The sequence below is a fragment of the Pungitius pungitius genome, chromosome 10 (genome assembly GCF_949316345.1).
Source record: "Pungitius pungitius chromosome 10, fPunPun2.1, whole genome shotgun sequence".
Classification (NCBI taxonomy): Eukaryota; Metazoa; Chordata; class Actinopteri; order Perciformes; family Gasterosteidae; genus Pungitius; species Pungitius pungitius.
This window is the reverse complement of record NC_084909.1, coordinates 2,270,087-2,287,326: the sequence shown is the minus strand read 5'-3', so window position 1 is coordinate 2,287,326 and position 17,240 is coordinate 2,270,087. Positions and strand designations below refer to the sequence as shown.

At 41.2% G+C, this 17,240-nt stretch overlaps 6 protein-coding genes across 6 annotated transcripts; all 6 read left to right on the top strand.

Moving 5' to 3' along the window:
• The first annotated feature begins 294 nt into the window (after positions 1-294).
• LOC119228762 (gamma-crystallin M2-like) lies at positions 295-1,052 on the top strand. Its single transcript, XM_037488682.1, has 3 exons — positions 295-346; positions 445-687; positions 780-1,052. The coding sequence occupies exons 1-3, from the start codon at positions 332-334 to the stop codon at positions 1,050-1,052; spliced, it is 531 nt and encodes a 176-aa protein (XP_037344579.1). The 5' UTR covers positions 295-331.
• Positions 1,053-4,069: 3,017 nt separating this feature from the next.
• LOC119228783 (gamma-crystallin M3-like) lies at positions 4,070-4,817 on the top strand. Its single transcript, XM_037488707.1, has 3 exons — positions 4,070-4,108; positions 4,204-4,446; positions 4,539-4,817. Exons 1-3 carry the CDS (start codon positions 4,076-4,078, stop codon positions 4,815-4,817), a joined length of 555 nt encoding a protein of 184 aa, XP_037344604.1. The 5' UTR covers positions 4,070-4,075.
• A 2,613-nt stretch (positions 4,818-7,430) lies between these two features.
• Positions 7,431-8,181, top strand: LOC119228794 (gamma-crystallin M3-like). The gene is made up of 3 exons (XM_037488726.1): positions 7,431-7,469; positions 7,567-7,809; positions 7,903-8,181. The coding sequence occupies exons 1-3, from the start codon at positions 7,437-7,439 to the stop codon at positions 8,179-8,181; spliced, it is 555 nt and encodes a 184-aa protein (XP_037344623.1). The 5' UTR covers positions 7,431-7,436.
• Positions 8,182-10,441: 2,260 nt separating this feature from the next.
• Positions 10,442-11,192, top strand: LOC119228792 (gamma-crystallin M3-like). The gene is made up of 3 exons (XM_037488724.1): positions 10,442-10,480; positions 10,579-10,821; positions 10,914-11,192. Exons 1-3 carry the CDS (start codon positions 10,448-10,450, stop codon positions 11,190-11,192), a joined length of 555 nt encoding a protein of 184 aa, XP_037344621.1. The 5' UTR covers positions 10,442-10,447.
• Positions 11,193-12,918: 1,726 nt separating this feature from the next.
• On the top strand, positions 12,919-13,694 carry LOC119228781 (gamma-crystallin M3-like). Its single transcript, XM_037488706.2, has 3 exons — positions 12,919-12,954; positions 13,083-13,325; positions 13,419-13,694. The coding sequence occupies exons 1-3, from the start codon at positions 12,925-12,927 to the stop codon at positions 13,692-13,694; spliced, it is 549 nt and encodes a 182-aa protein (XP_037344603.1). The 5' UTR covers positions 12,919-12,924.
• Positions 13,695-15,183: 1,489 nt separating this feature from the next.
• LOC119228784 (gamma-crystallin M3-like) lies at positions 15,184-16,000 on the top strand. Its single transcript, XM_037488708.1, has 3 exons — positions 15,184-15,195; positions 15,385-15,627; positions 15,725-16,000. Exons 1-3 carry the CDS (start codon positions 15,184-15,186, stop codon positions 15,998-16,000), a joined length of 531 nt encoding a protein of 176 aa, XP_037344605.1.
• The last annotated feature ends 1,240 nt before the right edge of the window (positions 16,001-17,240 follow it).

The following is a 17,240-nucleotide window of genomic DNA, read 5'->3' as shown; positions in this document are numbered from 1 at the left end:
TTGTGGTGACTTGCAGAGGGCATTGTTGAGAGGGCAAACGTTGTGGGACTATTGTTGTTTTTTCTTTATTGTAACGACAAAGATTCTCATTGTATTGACGGCTCTATTGAAAAAGATCCATTCTAAAGTCTTCTAGGGGGTCCAGTCACATGGAAATGTGACAAATGCCCGTGAGCACTCTTTAGGCCTCTATACCATGTTGCTTGGTCAGGGGTTTACACAATAGAGGCCACAAACTCTGTGGGTTTGGTCGGGTATAAAAGTAACCGTTAAAAAAGGACGGACATCAGTTATCAGTCACACAGTTCCCTGAACTACCAACACCGCAACCATGACCATGGGCAAGGTAAGGACATTCACCTCAACATTTATCTGTGATTAATCATCAACTATACCAATTTATTTAAATAAAATAAATGTTCTCACTTTGTTTTCCTTTTTTAGATCATCTTTTACGAGGAGAAGAACTTCCAGGGTCGCTCCTATGAGTGCATGAGCGACTGCTCCGACATGTCCTCCTACCTGAACAGGTGTCACTCCTGCAGGGTGGAGAGCGGCTGCTTCATGGTCTACGACCGCCCCAACTACATGGGAAACCAGTACTTCATGAGGAGGGGAGAGTACTCCGACTACATGAGCATGATGGGCATGAGGGACTGCATCAGGTCTTGCCGTATGATCCCCATGGTAGGTTTAAAACGGCATCCATCATACTATGACTCTGACAACCGCCGCAGATCCTGATATTAATCTGACTTCATTCACTCTATGCAAAACAGCACAGGGGACAGTACAGGATGAAGATCTACGAGAGGGAGAACTTTGTCGGTCAGAGCCACGAGATGATGGAGGACTGTGACAACATCATGGACCGTTACCGCATGAACGAGTGCCAGTCCTGCCACGTGATGGACGGCCACTGGCTGATGTACGAGCAGCCCCAGTTCAGAGGCAAGATGATGTACCTGAGGCCCGGAGAGTACAGGAGCTTCAAGGACATGGGCATGAGCGGCACCAGGTTCATGAGCATGAGGCGCATCACCGACATGTAAAAACATCTGTGTACAATATTTCAGAATAAGGCAAAATAATAAAACCCTTTTGACAAAATATTTCTCCCTGTTGCAGATTTGATATGAATTGGGTACATGTGCAGCAATTTATGTTTCTTAAATGTATTTCCTACTTTTTATATTGATTTAAATAGATGAAAGACTATAGAAAAAAACTGTTGTTGTGATACAACACTGTTGTCATTTCTGTTGTAACCTCCATATAACAACATTGGTATAATATATCATCATGGAGTAAATTGCATTACATGTCATTAAATTGCAATTTAACCCACGGTTTTGCTCAGGGACACTTTAGTACATGGAGCAGCCAGGATTTGAATTGTCAACCTTGTGGATCTCAGCACAACACATTACTCCATGCCACCATCCCCTAAACAAGTTAATGCTTTTTAAGGTCATACCGTTTAAGGGCAGAGTCCAGGGATTTTGAGTAACTCTTGATATTCACTCTTGTGCCATTGTCTGCACCTCACCTACATTTAATTTCAGGGCTGTCAATGGATTTTAAAAAAGTAACGTATTGATCGCATATTATGAAATACATTAATCGCGATTAATCGCGGCCAAAGGTGTGTTTTTCTTCTTAAGACTAAATCTTACAAGTAATGAATAATTAATTGTGTATTTTAGACACTATTATAATACGGGTAGCTGAAATCGAGTGTGCTGATTTGTTGAGAGTGAGTCACGGGGGGTGCATTATTAAGCGATAATGTACAGTTGCTCTTCACATTGACCTGAGCGTTTCATATCGCCGCTCAAAGTAACAGGTTTGATTTTGCGTGTGGTGGTATGTTTACCCCCTTTCTGTTAGACGCATGGAGGAATTCCTCTGCACGGTTGTGTTTCCGGGGTCAACATTGTTTATTTCTGTCACAAATTGATTGTATAGATTAACGCGTTAATCTATGTTGACAGTCATACTTTATTTAGATTGTCCAGGGTGTAAATTCAAAGGCTCCTGTTGACCCTGATCTTTGATCCTGACCCGAATCTTTTCTCCTACACCACCATGAGTCCACGCTAAATATTCAAATCTAATTCTCCGACGGAGTTACCGAGTTGAATCATGCTGCCCTAAAGGATGAACACAAACATATATTTGAGTTGGACAAATGAAGCTTAGCCGTAAAGTCAAGAAAACTGCAGAAGCCTGTGCCTGAGCCAGTAGCGTCTCTTAAAGGCTGGCTGCACTGGCCAGCTGCCTCTGATCTGGTGAACGGGAGAACCCTCCATTTCTCACCAATGTACCAACCCAAATAATATATAGAATAAACACATTAACAAAACGTACACTCACATGAATCAGACAACAATAAAAATACATAAAAACATACTACAAAACATGCTTTTTATCCTGAAGCAGTAATATGCCTTTTTCACAACACCCGTATTTGTTACCAGAAATACGCAATCGTTGTGGTAATCTTCTTCCTGTCTCGTCAGGGCAACGATAAAAAAATGACGCAAGCAACGAGAAAGAGTTATTGTAGCGTACCAGGCTGTTATTTTTATTCCCAAAAGCCACCTAATCTGTTGTTTCATTCCTTCCCTGTTAATGGTGATGTTTGACGAAAATGGATTCAGGCTATCCGGCGGGATGAAGGACCAAACTTTAGCATTATAAAGGGCAGCGCTCATATATCTATGGGAGCACTTGTGCCTGCAGCAGACACTTTACCTCAGATGACTATGTTTTTAGGGATCACTGTTCACCGCTTGATATCCAGAGGCTGTCCCTAGTCTTTTCCTTGGAACAATTTCACTGCTAAAACAAAAAAGGGAGCCGAGTTTGAGCCATGCCAAAAACGCCAACTGTTGACGTCTGCATTCGGCTTTAACATTATTGTGGCTACACACAAGACGTTCACTTGGACAACCATACAGAACAACTCAATACCGTAATGCTTCATTTAAAGCAGACTATAATGCTTCATTAAGGTATTCTATATACTCTATGCACATATTATGTCGCTCTGCTCCTTTCTGAAGGACAAGATGCCTCCGCTGGAGTCTGAACTGGAAGATTTTTGGCAAACATGCCAGCTGTTAATCGTTTAGTCTCTTTTTAGTTAAGTTTAGTTTATTTTGCACGATTTAAACAATGAGTAAAACAGGCGGAAAACCCACTGGGCTCATTTGAAGCCTCCACAAGGGGTGTATTAAAACAACAATTTTAAGGGAAAACACAATGAACATACATGAGATGACTCATGATTCCACGGTGAAACAAGCCTGATGACGGGCATTCAGGGTCTCAGCTGGTGGTTGTGTTTGCTAACAAAGTCACAAAGACAGATTTATTTCAGATTGAGAGTTTCATAACCCTTTTAAACTGTCCTTGAAATAATGTACATATCTCAGTGTCCTGGTTGTTGTTGGGTTACCCAGGCCAGGGGCTCATCGAATGTGATGAAAACCATGTAGCTGAAAGTGTTTACATTTTTGTAAATACATTTTTAACTCCTGTTCACCTACAAACTAGGTGAACAGTGACATAATTGTAGTAATTAATCATTATTATTTTCTTTCAGAATATGTATTGTATGACTATAACGTAAAAGAAAATTATTAGTACTATGGCATCACTGTTGTTTGAATTTATTTTAACAATATCGGACAGCAGAATTGAATGCAATTATAAAGAATATCTTAAATGTATAGTATGAGGTCTACAGGTTGACAGATCTGCACCTTACCGGATTTACACACAGTTTTTACCCATCACCTGGGTCAACCGTGCCACATGACATAAAGCACTTTTGGTAATTCTTTCTATATTGACAGAAAATGTAAATGCAAGGTACTCAGTCCCTGGAAAAATGCACAGAACCTCTGCATTCTGTTGGCTTCTATAGTAAGTTGCTGACTAGCGGGTTTCTGAGGGGGAGGAGTCAGTGACTCTTTCCCTTGGTCAGGTATAAAAGGAAAGGGTTAAACCTGGTAGGTACACAGTTCAGGAGCAACAGCCCAGGAGCAACAGCCCATCTACAACCAACATGAGCAACTCCGGCATGAACATGAGGGGAAAGGTACGTTCTAAAAAACTTTCAATGGGCCGAAATAAATGGAACCATCATAGCTTTGCAGCTCTGTTCCTAAACATTACCATTGACTGTTTTTTCAGATCATCTTCTACGAGGAGAAGAACTTCCAGGGTCGCTCTTATGAGTGCATGAGCGACTGCTCCGACATGTCCTCCTACCTGAGCAGGTGTCACTCCTGCAGGGTGGAGAGCGGCTGCTTCATGGTCTACGACCGCACCAACTACATGGGAAGCCAGTACTTCATGAGGAGGGGAGAGTACTCCGACTACATGAGCATGATGGGCATGAGGGACTGCATCAGGTCTTGCCGCATGATCCCCATGGTAGGTTTAAAACAGACATTTAAAGGTAATCTTTGAGTGTTACCTTTTGTCTCGGAAATAGTCAACATTGTTTTATTGTTTCTTCAAAACAGCACAGAGGACAGTACAGGATGAAGATCTATGAGAGGGAGAACTTCGGCGGTCAGAGCTACGAGATGATGGACGACTGTGACAACATCATGGACCGTTACCGCATGAACGAGTGCCAGTCCTGCCACGTGATGGACGGCCACTGGCTGATGTACGAGCAGCCCCAGTTCAGAGGCAAGATGATGTACCTGAGGCCCGGAGAGTACAGGAGCTTCAGGGACATGGGCATGAGTGGCATGAGGTTCATGAGCATGAAGCGCATCACGGACTCCTGTTATTAGAGCGCAAATGTACAGGAGCAAGATTTTAAATAAAATCCAGTGATTCTCTTTTCAATAAATTCCTTGCTTACTTTTTATTGAGTGATCTAAAACTCATGCAACAAAGTACAACCCACTCATGTTAAAGAGGTTAACAATATTTTTTTTTTGGGGGGGGGGTGTTAAGAACTCAAAATGGCACACCATCAGATAGCGGCACTCCTAGTAAATAAATTATAGAATATTTACGTTAAGGAGTAATCAGAGGGTCTTCACCACTTTGCTCACAGATTTACCTACAATTACATTTGCTGATGTTTGCAGACTGGTGGAGGAAAACTCCACAAAATAGATAACCGTGGTCCAGGTTTAGAGTTTACTTTGCTATTTCCTTCATCTCGACTCCTGCAGACGTCAACAGCTTCCGTTTTTGGCACCGCTCATACACAGGCTCCCTTTTTCCTTTAGGAAAAGGGCTAGCGTCAGCCTCTGGTTTTCAAGCAGCAAACTGATCCCTAAAACGTAGTCATCTGAGGTAAAGTGTCTGCTGCAGGCACAAGTGCTCCCTTTTTTAATGCTAAAGTTCGGTCCTTCATCCCGCCGGATAGCCTGAATCCCATTTTCGACGAAAATCACCATCAACGGGGATGGAATGAAATGACAGATATCGCTGCTTTTGGGAATAATAATAGCCTGGTACGCTACAATAACTCGTTGCCCTGCTCAGACAGGAAGAAGATTACCACAACCATTGCGTATTTCGGGTAGCAAATATGGAAGTTGTGTGAAAGGTCTATTTTTTGAAACTTGTAAAATAACATTGGACTTTGTTAAAAAATAATTAATATACTTATTTGGGCTTACTGTATACGCAATTCTCATCAAATGGCAGTAATAAGAATATTAGGCAGTAGTCTACAGATTGTGCTTGTGTGTAACTTATGAGGAGAGGAGAAACATCTCACTCTCTCTAACGTTAGCTAACGGTATCTAGCCAGCAAGCCTTTGTAGCTAGTAAACAGCTAATCAGAGCTAGCTAACGTTAGCTAACTAAATCATTTCAATATAATTAATACTTAACGTTAGTTATCACTCACTGTTGGCGATGGTACGTTGCTCGGTCGCTTGGTGATGAAAGGACACGTATTTCTTAATGTTTTCACTCCCCTTTATAAAGTCAGCAGAATAATTTACCGGTACTAGTTGACAACAACGTTGGCAATTACTTTTCAGCAAAATGGAGTTCCTCGGAAAAAAAAAAGCAGGTCGTTCTATAGTCATCTTCCTCCGAGCGCAGCTAATCTATCTTCCATTTTGCGATGGTCGATGGGTTTCTTCCATTGAATCTGAGATGGTGATGGACACTGGATTTGCTCATCCTCATTTCTCCGCGCAATCACAGGTCTGATCAAGAAGCGCTCCGTTTTTATTTTTTTAAATGTAGATTCTTCCCGCACACGCAAGATCAGTCAAAGGGAGAATGAAAAACATTATATTCAACTGGACTGGATGAGAAAGGCTACCATGTGTTTTTATGAAAAACAACAACTACTGTATATTACCAGGAGACTATAATCCAAAACAAGGGCTGGGTAGATGCAGCAAACAGATCCACAACTGGATGTGCAAAAACCTTCTTCAATTAAACAAAGATAAAACTTGTCCATGCATTTATCTTAAGTAGACTCGACTACTGTAAAAGTTTTTTTACATGTCTCTGTAAAGAGTAAATCAGAAACCTACAGCTGATACAGAACAGGACGAGTCCTCACTAGGACCAGGAACGTGGATCACTCCAGTTTTCAGGTCTTTAAACTGGCCTCCTGTCAACCAAAGAATTTACTTAAAAATCCTGCTGTTGGTTTATAAAGCACTGAATGGTTTAGGGCTGAAGAACATTTCTGATCTGCTGATACCTTATAACCCGCCACAAACCCTTGGGTCGTCTGGGACTGCTCTACCTTCTGGCCCCAGAGTCAAAACTAAACATGGAGAAGTAGCGTTCAGTTCTTCTGCTCCACATATCTGGAACAGAGTCCCAGATGGCTAGAGGTCTTCTGAGTCCCTCAACTCCTTTAAATCCAGATTAAAGACTTTCATCAGACTAACTGAAGTCATAAAATGACAGGCCGTGATTCAAGCGAGGGCCACAAAAGACCAAAAACAAGTTGAGTGGTGTCACCGGTAGAGATGTGCTCAATGCTGACCTCTGAGAACAAGAATGTAAAACAGGTGTCAGAAGAGGTTGGTTTGAGACTGGATTGATGTTGAGTTTAGAAAAGTTAAAAAAAGAAAGATATCATAACTGACCTACTTTTCACAGTAGCCCTGATCAACACTATCATCCCTCTTCCTCACGTTTTCAGTTGTGTGCTGCCGTTCGTCGACATGGCAACACGTGGAATCTTTTTGTCACGACCTTGTGAGGCCTCACAGATGCAGTGTCAGTTGTCATAGACTACAAGGTACAGAACCTCTGCATTCTGTTGGCTTCAATAGTAAGTTGCTGACTAGCGGGTTTCTGAGGGGGAGGAGTCAGTGACTCTTTCCCTTGGTCAGGTATAAAAGGAAAGGGTTAAACCAGGTAGGTACACAGTTCAGGAGCAACAGCCCAGGAGCAACAGCCCATCTACAACCAACATGAGCAACTCCGGCATGAACATGAGGGGAAAGGTACTTTCTAAAAAGCTTTTTTCAATAAGCAGAAATGAATGGAACCATCATGACCTTGCAGCTCTATTCCTAAACATTACAATTTACTGTTTTTCAGATCATCTTTTACGAGGAGAAGAACTTCCAGGGTCGCTCCTATGAGTGCATGAGCGACTGCTCCGACATGTCCTCCTACCTGAACAGGTGCCAGTCCTGCAGGGTGGAGAGCGGCTGCTTCATGGTCTACGACCGCACAAACTACATGGGCAACCAGTACTTCATGAGGAGGGGAGAGTACTCCGACTACATGAGCATGATGGGCATGAGCGGTGGCATCAGGTCTTGCCGTATGATCCCCATGGTAGGTTTAAAACAGACATTTAAAGGTAATCTTTGAGTGATACCCTTTTGCCTCGGAAATAGTCCAAATTGTTCTCTTGTTTCTTCAAAACAGCACAGGGGACAGTACAGGATGAAGATCTACGAGAGGGAGAACTTTGTCGGTCAGAGCCACGAGATGATGGAGGACTGTGACAACATCATGGACCGTTACCGCATGAACGACTGCCAGTCCTGCCACGTGATGGACGGCCACTGGCTGATGTACGAGCAGCCCCAGTTCAGAGGCAAGATGATGTACCTGAGGCCCGGAGAGCACAGGAGCTTCAGGGACATGGGCATGAGCGGCATGAGGTTCATGAGCATGAAGCGCATCATGGACTCCTGTTATTAGAGCGCAAATGTACAAGATCGAAAAGTGAAAAGCAAGTTTTAAAATAAAATCCAGTGATTCTCTTTTCAATGAATTCCTTGCTTACTTTTTATTGAGTGATCTAAAACTCATGCAACAAAGTACAACCCACTCATGTTAAAGAGGTTAACAATATTTGTTTAGAGGGGGGGTTAAGGCCTCTACATTGCACACCATCAGATAGCGGCACTCCTACTAAATAAATTATAGAATATTTACGTGTACGAATAATCAGAGGGTCTTCACAACTTGGCTCACAGATTTACCTACAATTAAATTTGCTCACGTTTGCAGACTGGTGGAAGAAAACTCCACAAAATAGATAATCGTGGTCCAGTTTTAGAGTTTACTTTGCTATTTCCTTCATCTCGACTCCTGCAGGAGTCAACAGCAGCCATTTTTGGCACCGCTTATATATATATATATATATATATATATATATTAAATGTCAATAAATGAGTCATTTCTGCACATCCTTTTGTTAAGCTTATTGCCCAACAATGAAATATTTAATACAAATACATATAGCTGTTCCTGAAATGTAGCATATAGGAATTTTTTTAAATAGCAACCTAAAAGGTTGAATTGTCTGTTTATACAGCTAAGACTTCAAACAACCTCTTTGCTAAGAAAACACCAAATCAATCAGCCTAGAATTCATTTTTTGGTACAGCTAGCAGTAATTAGAAGCCTAAGATTATCATTAAGTTACCTAAAAAGCTTTAGACAGTTGGCCGACATTTTGGCTCATGTTTTGACTGATTCAGGTGTAATGGCGGAGGATTTTGTCCATGGTGATGAAATGTCAGGATTGGCTAATTCGTTAGCTCCTATCCTCTGAGACCAGCTCCTTCTCTCTAACAATGTGTGCTGAGGCTTATGTGGGTATTGAAATATTTAGAATCATATCGGCCAGCGAAAATAATATATTCTCATTTGGAATAATTAACACAGATGGCCATAGCATAAACATTCCAGACACTTGTGTTTCTACAATACGTTGAAGAAACATTGCACAGGTTATCAACAAAGAATTTCCGAAATCACGAGCTCTGTATTGTTTACATTTCAAACTCAATGGTGTGTAACTTAAACCGAATTTTATTCTCCAATGCAGTGTGTGGTCAAACTTTCTCACATTTTCTTTATTACAGTTAGAACAAGACAATGCAACATATAATATATTTTTTTATTAATTTAAAATATCTGAATATTAAACCTTACGTCATGGGTTAGTTGACATCTCCATTAATATCTGAATCATGCGCACATAATGCTCAAAGTGTTAGCTAATTCTCAATAACAAACCATGTACCAAAGCATTTTCTTTCTTAAATTCACACTTTTTGTATTTACTTAATCTTTGGATTAGTTTGATGAATTGAATGTATGCTTGATATTCGTTTGAGTTTTATTCTCTAATGCTGGTTGAAGGCTGCGCAATATTTTTCTGTAATAAAGATGTAATAAACGGGTTGCAGAATATTAACATAGCAGCACACATCTACTTGCTATATAAAAATACGTAGTGAAGTATTGTCAACATGAGCAGAGAATGAAACCAATTCCTTTCTGATGTTGCCGCTTTTAGCAATGTTAGCAATATTAGCTGCAAGCTAGCGGCTCAACGCTTCGCAAAGTTGAAATTAGGGGAGCGTCAATGGAAAATTCCCCCAATGTTGAATGAGGCACCTTGAGATGGTCACTTCATCAGACTAACAGAAGTCATAAAATGACACCGTGATTCAAGCGAGGGCCACAAAAGACCAAAAACAAGTTGAGTGGTGTCACCGGTAGAGACGTGCTCAATGCTGACCTGTGAGAACAAAAATGTAAACAGGTGTCAGAAGAGGTTGGTTTGAGACTGGATTAATGTTGAGTTTAGAAAAGTTAAAAAAAGAAAGATATCATAACTGACCTACTTTTCACAGTAGCCCTGATCAACACTATCATCCCTCTTCCTCACGTTTTCAGTTGTGTGCTGCCGTTCGTCGACATGGCAACACGTGGAATCTTTTTGTCACGACCTCGTGAGGCCTCACAGATGCAGTGTCAGTTGTCATAGACTACAAGGTACAGAACCTCTGCATTCTGTTGGCTTCAATAGTAAGTTGCTGACTAGCAGGTTTCTGAGGGGGAGGAGTCAGTGACTCTTTCCCTTGGTCAGGTATAAAAGGAAAGGGTTAAACCAGGTAGGTACACAGTTCAGGAGCAACAGCCCAGGAGCAACAGCCCATCTACAACCAACATGAGCAACTCCGGCATGAACATGAAGGGAAAGGTACTTTCTAAAAAGCTTTTTTCAATAAGCAGAAATGAATGGAACCATCATGACCTTGCAGCTCTATTCCTAAACATTACAATTTACTGTTTTTTCAGATCATCTTCTACGAGGAGAAGAACTTCCAGGGTCGCTCCTATGAGTGCATGAGCGACTGCTCCGACATGTCCTCCTACCTGAGCAGGTGTCACTCCTGCAGGGTGGAGAGCGGCTGCTTCATGGGCTACGACCGCACCAACTACATGGGAAGCCAGTACTTCATGAGGAGGGGAGAGTACTCCGACTGCATGGGCATGATGGGCATGAGCGGTGGCATCAGGTCTTGCCGCATGATCCCCATGGTAGGTTTAAAACAGACATTTAAAGGTAATCTTTGAGTGATACCTTTTTGCCTCGGAAATAATTCAACTTGTTCTCTTGTTTCTTCCAACAGCACAGGGGACAGTTCAGGATGAAGATCTACGAGAGGGAGAACTTCGGCGGTCAGAGCCACGAGATGATGGAGGACTGTGACAACATCATGGACCGTTACCGCATGAACGACTGCCAGTCCTGCCACGTGATGGACGGCCACTGGCTGATGTACGAGCAGCCCCAGTTCAGAGGCAAGATGATGTACCTGAGGCCCGGAGAGTACAGGAGCTTCAGGGACATGGGCATGAGCGGCATGAGGTTCATGAGCATGAGGCGCATCATGGACTCCTTCAACTAAATGTTCAATAAATCAAATGCCGTTCAATAAAACATGTTTACACATGAACACCTGTCTCACTGCCTCAATGAAAATACAAAATATATATATATAATGTGTCCATGAATCTGATATATTTTAACTTTTCAGACAGCATGTACATTTTCCCCGGATGTTTAAGTAATTATGAGAAATTTAGCTTTCATTGTTAAACTAGACAGCCAAAGGCACTTATCACTGATAATAAAAGAATGATTCATACTCTGGCTATATAGCAAATTGTTATATAAAATAGTACCAAATAGTACACGCTAAGGAACATCTTAATTTTTGAAAAGCCCCCAATCACCCCACTACACACCTGCTTTACTCCCCACCTTTTAGAAGTAGAAGTTTGGAAAGACCCCCTCAAAAAACATAACAGAAAATTGGCTTTTTGGGTGAGCATGAGACTTTTTAAGGGAAATGTTACACTTTAGCAGGGACTAGTTTCTGGACAAAATGTGGGGGAGAGGTAACAAAACACATTCTTTGAAGACTCAATAGGAAGATAATGAAAGAAACATTGCAGTAAAGAATCTTCAAAAAAAGAATATGACCGGTCTCACATGTTTCCTTTGCTTTGGGGGTCCATTCCCCGTTACCTGTGATTCAAGCCTGACCATAATATAACCAAAGTAAAGATTATTCGGTCAGCAGGTTTTTTTTGCTGACTTTAATGAGCTTCTAACCTTTTGTGCACCAGGGGTTTTATAAAGGGAAGAGTTCTGGTCATCTGGGTGCTGTGATTTTGCAAAACTTGATGTCTGGGTGGGAAGAGGACTTTATTTGTACTTCTGCTATCTGGTCTGCGAGCCCTCTAGCCTGCTTTCAAGTTAGCTAAGCTCCATTCTGCACTCAAGCCTGTTACACATCCGCCTGCCATCCTCCATCCTCCACCCTTCATCCGTCACCCTGATCTGTTAGCTCTTAGCCAGCTTTCCAGTCTGCTCAACTGCAGTCTTCTGATGACCAGCCTTCACTCTGGCCTTCTGGCCAACCAGCCGTTGTTGTCGACATTCAGAGCGGTCTTTCCCCTACCAAGTAAACTCCCAACTGTCACAAGCACAATCATGAATTAGCTAAATGACCTGCTGTTCAATGTTTTCCAACGTTGAGCGAAAATCTGTACTATGAAAGTTGCTTTGGACTTTGGTTTTTATAATAGATCCCAAAGATAAGTGGTAACTCAACCATTAATGTAGCTAAATGTTGTTTATAATGCAACATTGTAACAATTTAAAGATCTGAAATAAAACACCAATAAAACTATGCTTTTCTGGTGTTTTTTTACGCCTATGACTCACAAGAGATCAATGAACTAAATGCGGTTTCATACCCCATTTACAGCAAGGTTACTTCACCTTTACCTACAATTTAAGTCAATCCCATTAGGATTTGTTTAGATTATTCAGCAGTAATAATAGTCCTCTGTTTAAATGTGACGCCTTGCGCCCCGATTGGTCTACAAATGTCTCAACGAACTTTGTGAGAGTGCAAAGTAATTCTGACATGGCCGCCTTTTGTTAGGACCACGTAAGGGTATGCAACGCAGTAACACAGGCCTGTACAGAGCTCTATACCATGTTGCTGGGTCAGGGTTTTGAACAATGAGGCGCTACTGACTGTAGAGTTTGGTCGTCTATAAAAGCAAGGGTTAAACCCAACAGGACAGCAGTGCAGCAGTAGCAACAGCAGCATCTCATCTACAAACATGACCACCACTGACATGAGCATGGGCAAGGTAAGCACCTGGATCATTTTAAACATGAATCACAAACATTGCTTTTTAGAGTAGATTTGCTGAAACGAATGATTGCCATGCTTTTACCGACAATCCAAAGTAGAAACTAATGCATCCGTTGTTTTCAGATCATCTTCTACGAGGAGAAGAACTTCCAGGGTCGCTCCTATGAGTGCATGAGCGACTGCTCCGACATGTCCTCCTACCTGAACAGGTGCCAGTCCTGCAGGGTGGAGAGCGGCTGCTTCATGGTCTACGACCGCACCAACTACATGGGCAACCAGTACTTCATGAGGAGGGGAGAGTACTCCGACTACATGAGCATGATGGGCATGAGCGGTGGCATCAGGTCTTGCCGTATGATCCCCATGGTAGGTTTAAAACAGACATTTAAAGGTAATCTTTGAGTGATACCCTTTTGCCTCGGAAATAGTCCAAATTGTTCTCTTGTTTCTTCAAAACAGCACAGGGGACAGTACAGGATGAAGATCTACGAGAGGGAGAACTTTGTCGGTCAGAGCCACGAGATGATGGAGGACTGTGACAACATCATGGACCGTTACCGCATGAACGACTGCCAGTCCTGCCACGTGATGGACGGCCACTGGCTGATGTACGAGCAGCCCCACTTCAGAGGCAAGATGATGTACCTGAGGCCCGGAGAGCACAGGAGCTTTAGGGACATGGGCATGAGCGGCATGAGGTTCATGAGCATGAGGCGCATCACCGATATGTGCTAGATATTTCAATTTTGAAATAAAATATGAAAGATAAAACAAAAACTTGAGCTTGTGACTTTTTCTGACTTTCTACTGATGGCGATAAATATGAATACAAAAAAGATACTAACACCAAGCATGTTCTCAAATTCAGTCTTACAAACATGGAGGAAATCATTAAAATATTTTATTTAATTGACAAAAAACGATATGCACTATAAATCATCAAATAAACATTGAGGAGTAAAAATATCAAATTTAAAAATTGTCATCTACATAATAATAATCAAATGTATATATTTAAATACATATATATTCTGCAACAGAAAATTAAAATGGTTTAGGAAATAAAAGAAAAATAACAATAGGGCTTTCGCTCGACTTTCAGTCGGCTCAGGCCCTAATTAAAATGTCAGTTCAATGTGAAATATACAATCAATGATATTATATAGCTGTACATAAAATACGAGAAAACCATTTAATTTCGCCTATGTATGAGGTAAAACACTTTTGGAGATTCCGACAAGTGATACCTTATCTTGTGGGTGTTTATTATTTTTTCAGCCCTGGTGAATATACTATTCTATGTGTTCAATACTATTCAGTATTCCATATTGTCATTATTTACCATAATTATTGTATAATTTTATTTTCGTTCGTTTACCCAGATCAAAGTCTCGTTGTGACTGAAATATTGTTTCGAGGCAGACAATACAAAATACAGTAAAAGAAAAATGAAATAAAAAGTATAAAAAAGATCCAGTTAAGAGGCTGCCAATTAAATAAAACATACAATATATATTTTAAAATACAGTATAGTTCACTATTGACTGGGTTTCCATCTTTATAGTGATGTATGAAATGTATTCCACTCTACTCCACCATGTAATCTACAAAGTATAAGTCAATTGCAAATGTTGAATGTAGCTACTGTAATTATTTAAACAGCTGATAACATCATGCATTAGTTGTGTACATTATGACAGTTTGATGAAAGAAATCATGAAGGTTGTCATGGATCGAACACGTATTTGCTGCATCCTTTCATAAAACTCATGCACATATTTAAAAAATAACCCCACCACCTTTGTGTGGGAACTTGAGATTATTAACGCTTTAGGTTACATTATTATTTGACACAAAGTGTCATTAGAGCATACAATTGCAGTAGCAGAAATAAATTCAGACTATACATACCGTAAATATGATTCAGACTCCCACCCACAGTATTTTACTTAAATAAAAGGTATGCTGAATAATCTATTGCAGTAATCACAAAAAATGAACCTCCAGATGCAGAAGCCATTAGATCAAGAATGATAGAGCCCATGTGTGGACGCATAATGACCCTTTCCTATCAGCATTCACAAACAGAGGGTCCGGCGTCGCATGCCGCTGACTCCTCACTTTCATACAATGGTGCCATTGATCGTTTGGATGCCACGTTAGCTATAAAAAGCCTTAAATCCAGGATAGGATCGCTATAGCATCACTCAATCTATCAGCCACCATGCACGGCAGGGTGAGTGTATCGTGGATGCTCCACTATATTTGTTCCGTCTGTACATTTCTGTATTTATATGTGGTGCATATAACCTTTTTGGGCGCTGTTACAACATGACTATTGCACAACAATAGCTGTTTACATCAGGGCTGGTATGTTTGGTGTCCGTTCCATAATGTGTGACGTGGTCGCTCTATGGGATTCTAGATCATCTTCTACGAGGACAAGAACTTCCAGGGTCGCTCCTATGAGACCAACAGCGACTGCGCCGACATGGCCTCCCACCTGACCAGGTGCCACTCCTGCAAGGTGGAGAGCGGCTGCTTCATGGTGTACGACCGCCCCAACTACACGGGTCAGCAGTACTTCCTGAGGAGGGGCGAGTACTCCGACTACCAGCGCATGATGGGTTTCGGTGACTGCATCAGGTCCTGTCGCAACGTCCCCACGGTACGACGACAGAGAAGAGCGATGCAGACCTCGAATATCTTCTAATCAGAATTTTCCTTTAAAATTGACCAAACGCAATGTACTGTACTTTTAACAGCACAAAGGGTCCTACAAAGTGAGACTCTACGAGAGGGAGAACTTCGGCGGTCAGATGAACGAGATGATGGAGGACTGCGACAACATCCAGGACCGCACCCGCATGTCCGACTGCCAGTCCTGCCACGTGATGGACGGCCACTGGCTGATGTACGAGCAGCCCCAGTTCAGAGGCAAGATGATGTACCTGAGGCCCGGAGAGCACAAGAGTTTCAGGGAGATGGGCTACGACGGAATGAGATTCAGCTCCATCAGACGCATCACTGACTCCTGCTAACTTTACGGACTGATGCTTCAAAACACAACCTCAAAAATAAATGAATAAATCCCATTTATAACATGTGTGTCATGCAAATGATTGGTTATTTATGAGTTGGATTGAAATGTGTTTTTTGCCTCAGTTAAAAGCAACATTTAAGGAGAAACGTTTCTTCTCATTCATAATCATCCCTCTTGATGAAATGTTTTATCAGAAGAAATGCCTCTATTCGTTCTATGTAAATTAAAGTTACACAAGTATAAAGTATAGGTACCAAGAATCTCATTTCAAATTAAGGTTGAAAAAATTAACGTTGTAGTTGTTACATATTTTGAGAATAAATAAAAAATGAAGAGTTACTTTGAGTATAATGGGTAAAAACTAGGGCAGTAAACATTAACGTGTTAATTTATGCGATTCATGTAGCCAAGATTAATGCGACAAAATATTTTAGCGTAATTAACGGCTGCTAGATGCAGTCAGATAGATGGGAGAAAGCAAGGCGGTAGAATGAGCTTTTTGCATTGGAAGAAAAACAAACAGGCGCAACATGCAGCGGAGGAATTACTCCACGTATCAAACAGAGGGGGGGCGAGGGGAACCGGACAACTTTAAGCTAGGCTAAGCTAGCTGGAAGAGTTGCTAGTTTAACATGTTCCACCCGGTGGAATTCTGCCTCCAAGATGATAAATGTGTGTAGTTTTGTGTTTAAAATAATAAGTGTCTAAAATACATGTTTTCAAAAGTGATTACTCATTATTTCTAAGGTAGAAGAAATACACACATTTATTAATCGCCATTAATCGAGATTAATGAATTTCAAAATGAGTGATTAATTAGTTGTTGTTTTTTAATCCATTGACAGCCCAAGTAAAAACCCAGGGTGCAGATATGCATTGTGGGTGGATATCAGACTCCGAGAGGTCCAGTTTCTCCCTCTCTCCATCTTTCCATAATCTGATCTTCTGGTTTCGCCCTCACTGCGTTGTGATCTACAGCCTGCAGATTAAACCATTGTATTCTTAATGTATAAATTCTAAATAGAAAGTGGCTCTAAATCTTGTGGGTTCTTCCTTTTTGTGCAGCCGAGTGACCCTGGTCTGTGAATCAATGAATCACTAAAGCTTTGTTGCCTTCACAATGTATTCTTTTTAAATATTAGAGATGCAAGACACAGCCTGTATTTCTACAGACTTATCGGGTTACTTTGTGTATATTTATTAGAGAGGCGAAATTAAATTCATAATCTAGACAAATA

Bases quoted from the DNA above. Each gene is read 5' to 3' on its own strand.
- LOC119228792 (XM_037488724.1), top strand. From the start codon at position 10,448: ATGAGCAACTCCGGCATGAACATGAAGGGAAAG. The intron at 10,481-10,578 runs GTACTTTCTAAA...CTGTTTTTTCAG, and splicing joins GCATGAACATGAAGGGAAAG to ATCATCTTCTACGAGGAGAA. The intron at 10,822-10,913 runs GTAGGTTTAAAA...TTCTTCCAACAG, and splicing joins CTTGCCGCATGATCCCCATG to CACAGGGGACAGTTCAGGAT.
- LOC119228781 (XM_037488706.2), top strand. From the start codon at position 12,925: ATGACCACCACTGACATGAGCATGGGCAAG. The intron at 12,955-13,082 runs GTAAGCACCTGG...CGTTGTTTTCAG, and splicing joins CTGACATGAGCATGGGCAAG to ATCATCTTCTACGAGGAGAA. The intron at 13,326-13,418 runs GTAGGTTTAAAA...TCTTCAAAACAG, and splicing joins CTTGCCGTATGATCCCCATG to CACAGGGGACAGTACAGGAT.
- LOC119228783 (XM_037488707.1), top strand. From the start codon at position 4,076: ATGAGCAACTCCGGCATGAACATGAGGGGAAAG. The intron at 4,109-4,203 runs GTACGTTCTAAA...CTGTTTTTTCAG, and splicing joins GCATGAACATGAGGGGAAAG to ATCATCTTCTACGAGGAGAA. The intron at 4,447-4,538 runs GTAGGTTTAAAA...TCTTCAAAACAG, and splicing joins CTTGCCGCATGATCCCCATG to CACAGAGGACAGTACAGGAT.
- LOC119228784 (XM_037488708.1), top strand. The intron at 15,628-15,724 runs GTACGACGACAG...TACTTTTAACAG, and splicing joins CCTGTCGCAACGTCCCCACG to CACAAAGGGTCCTACAAAGT.
- LOC119228762 (XM_037488682.1), top strand. The intron at 688-779 runs GTAGGTTTAAAA...TATGCAAAACAG, and splicing joins CTTGCCGTATGATCCCCATG to CACAGGGGACAGTACAGGAT.
- LOC119228794 (XM_037488726.1), top strand. From the start codon at position 7,437: ATGAGCAACTCCGGCATGAACATGAGGGGAAAG. The intron at 7,470-7,566 runs GTACTTTCTAAA...ACTGTTTTTCAG, and splicing joins GCATGAACATGAGGGGAAAG to ATCATCTTTTACGAGGAGAA. The intron at 7,810-7,902 runs GTAGGTTTAAAA...TCTTCAAAACAG, and splicing joins CTTGCCGTATGATCCCCATG to CACAGGGGACAGTACAGGAT.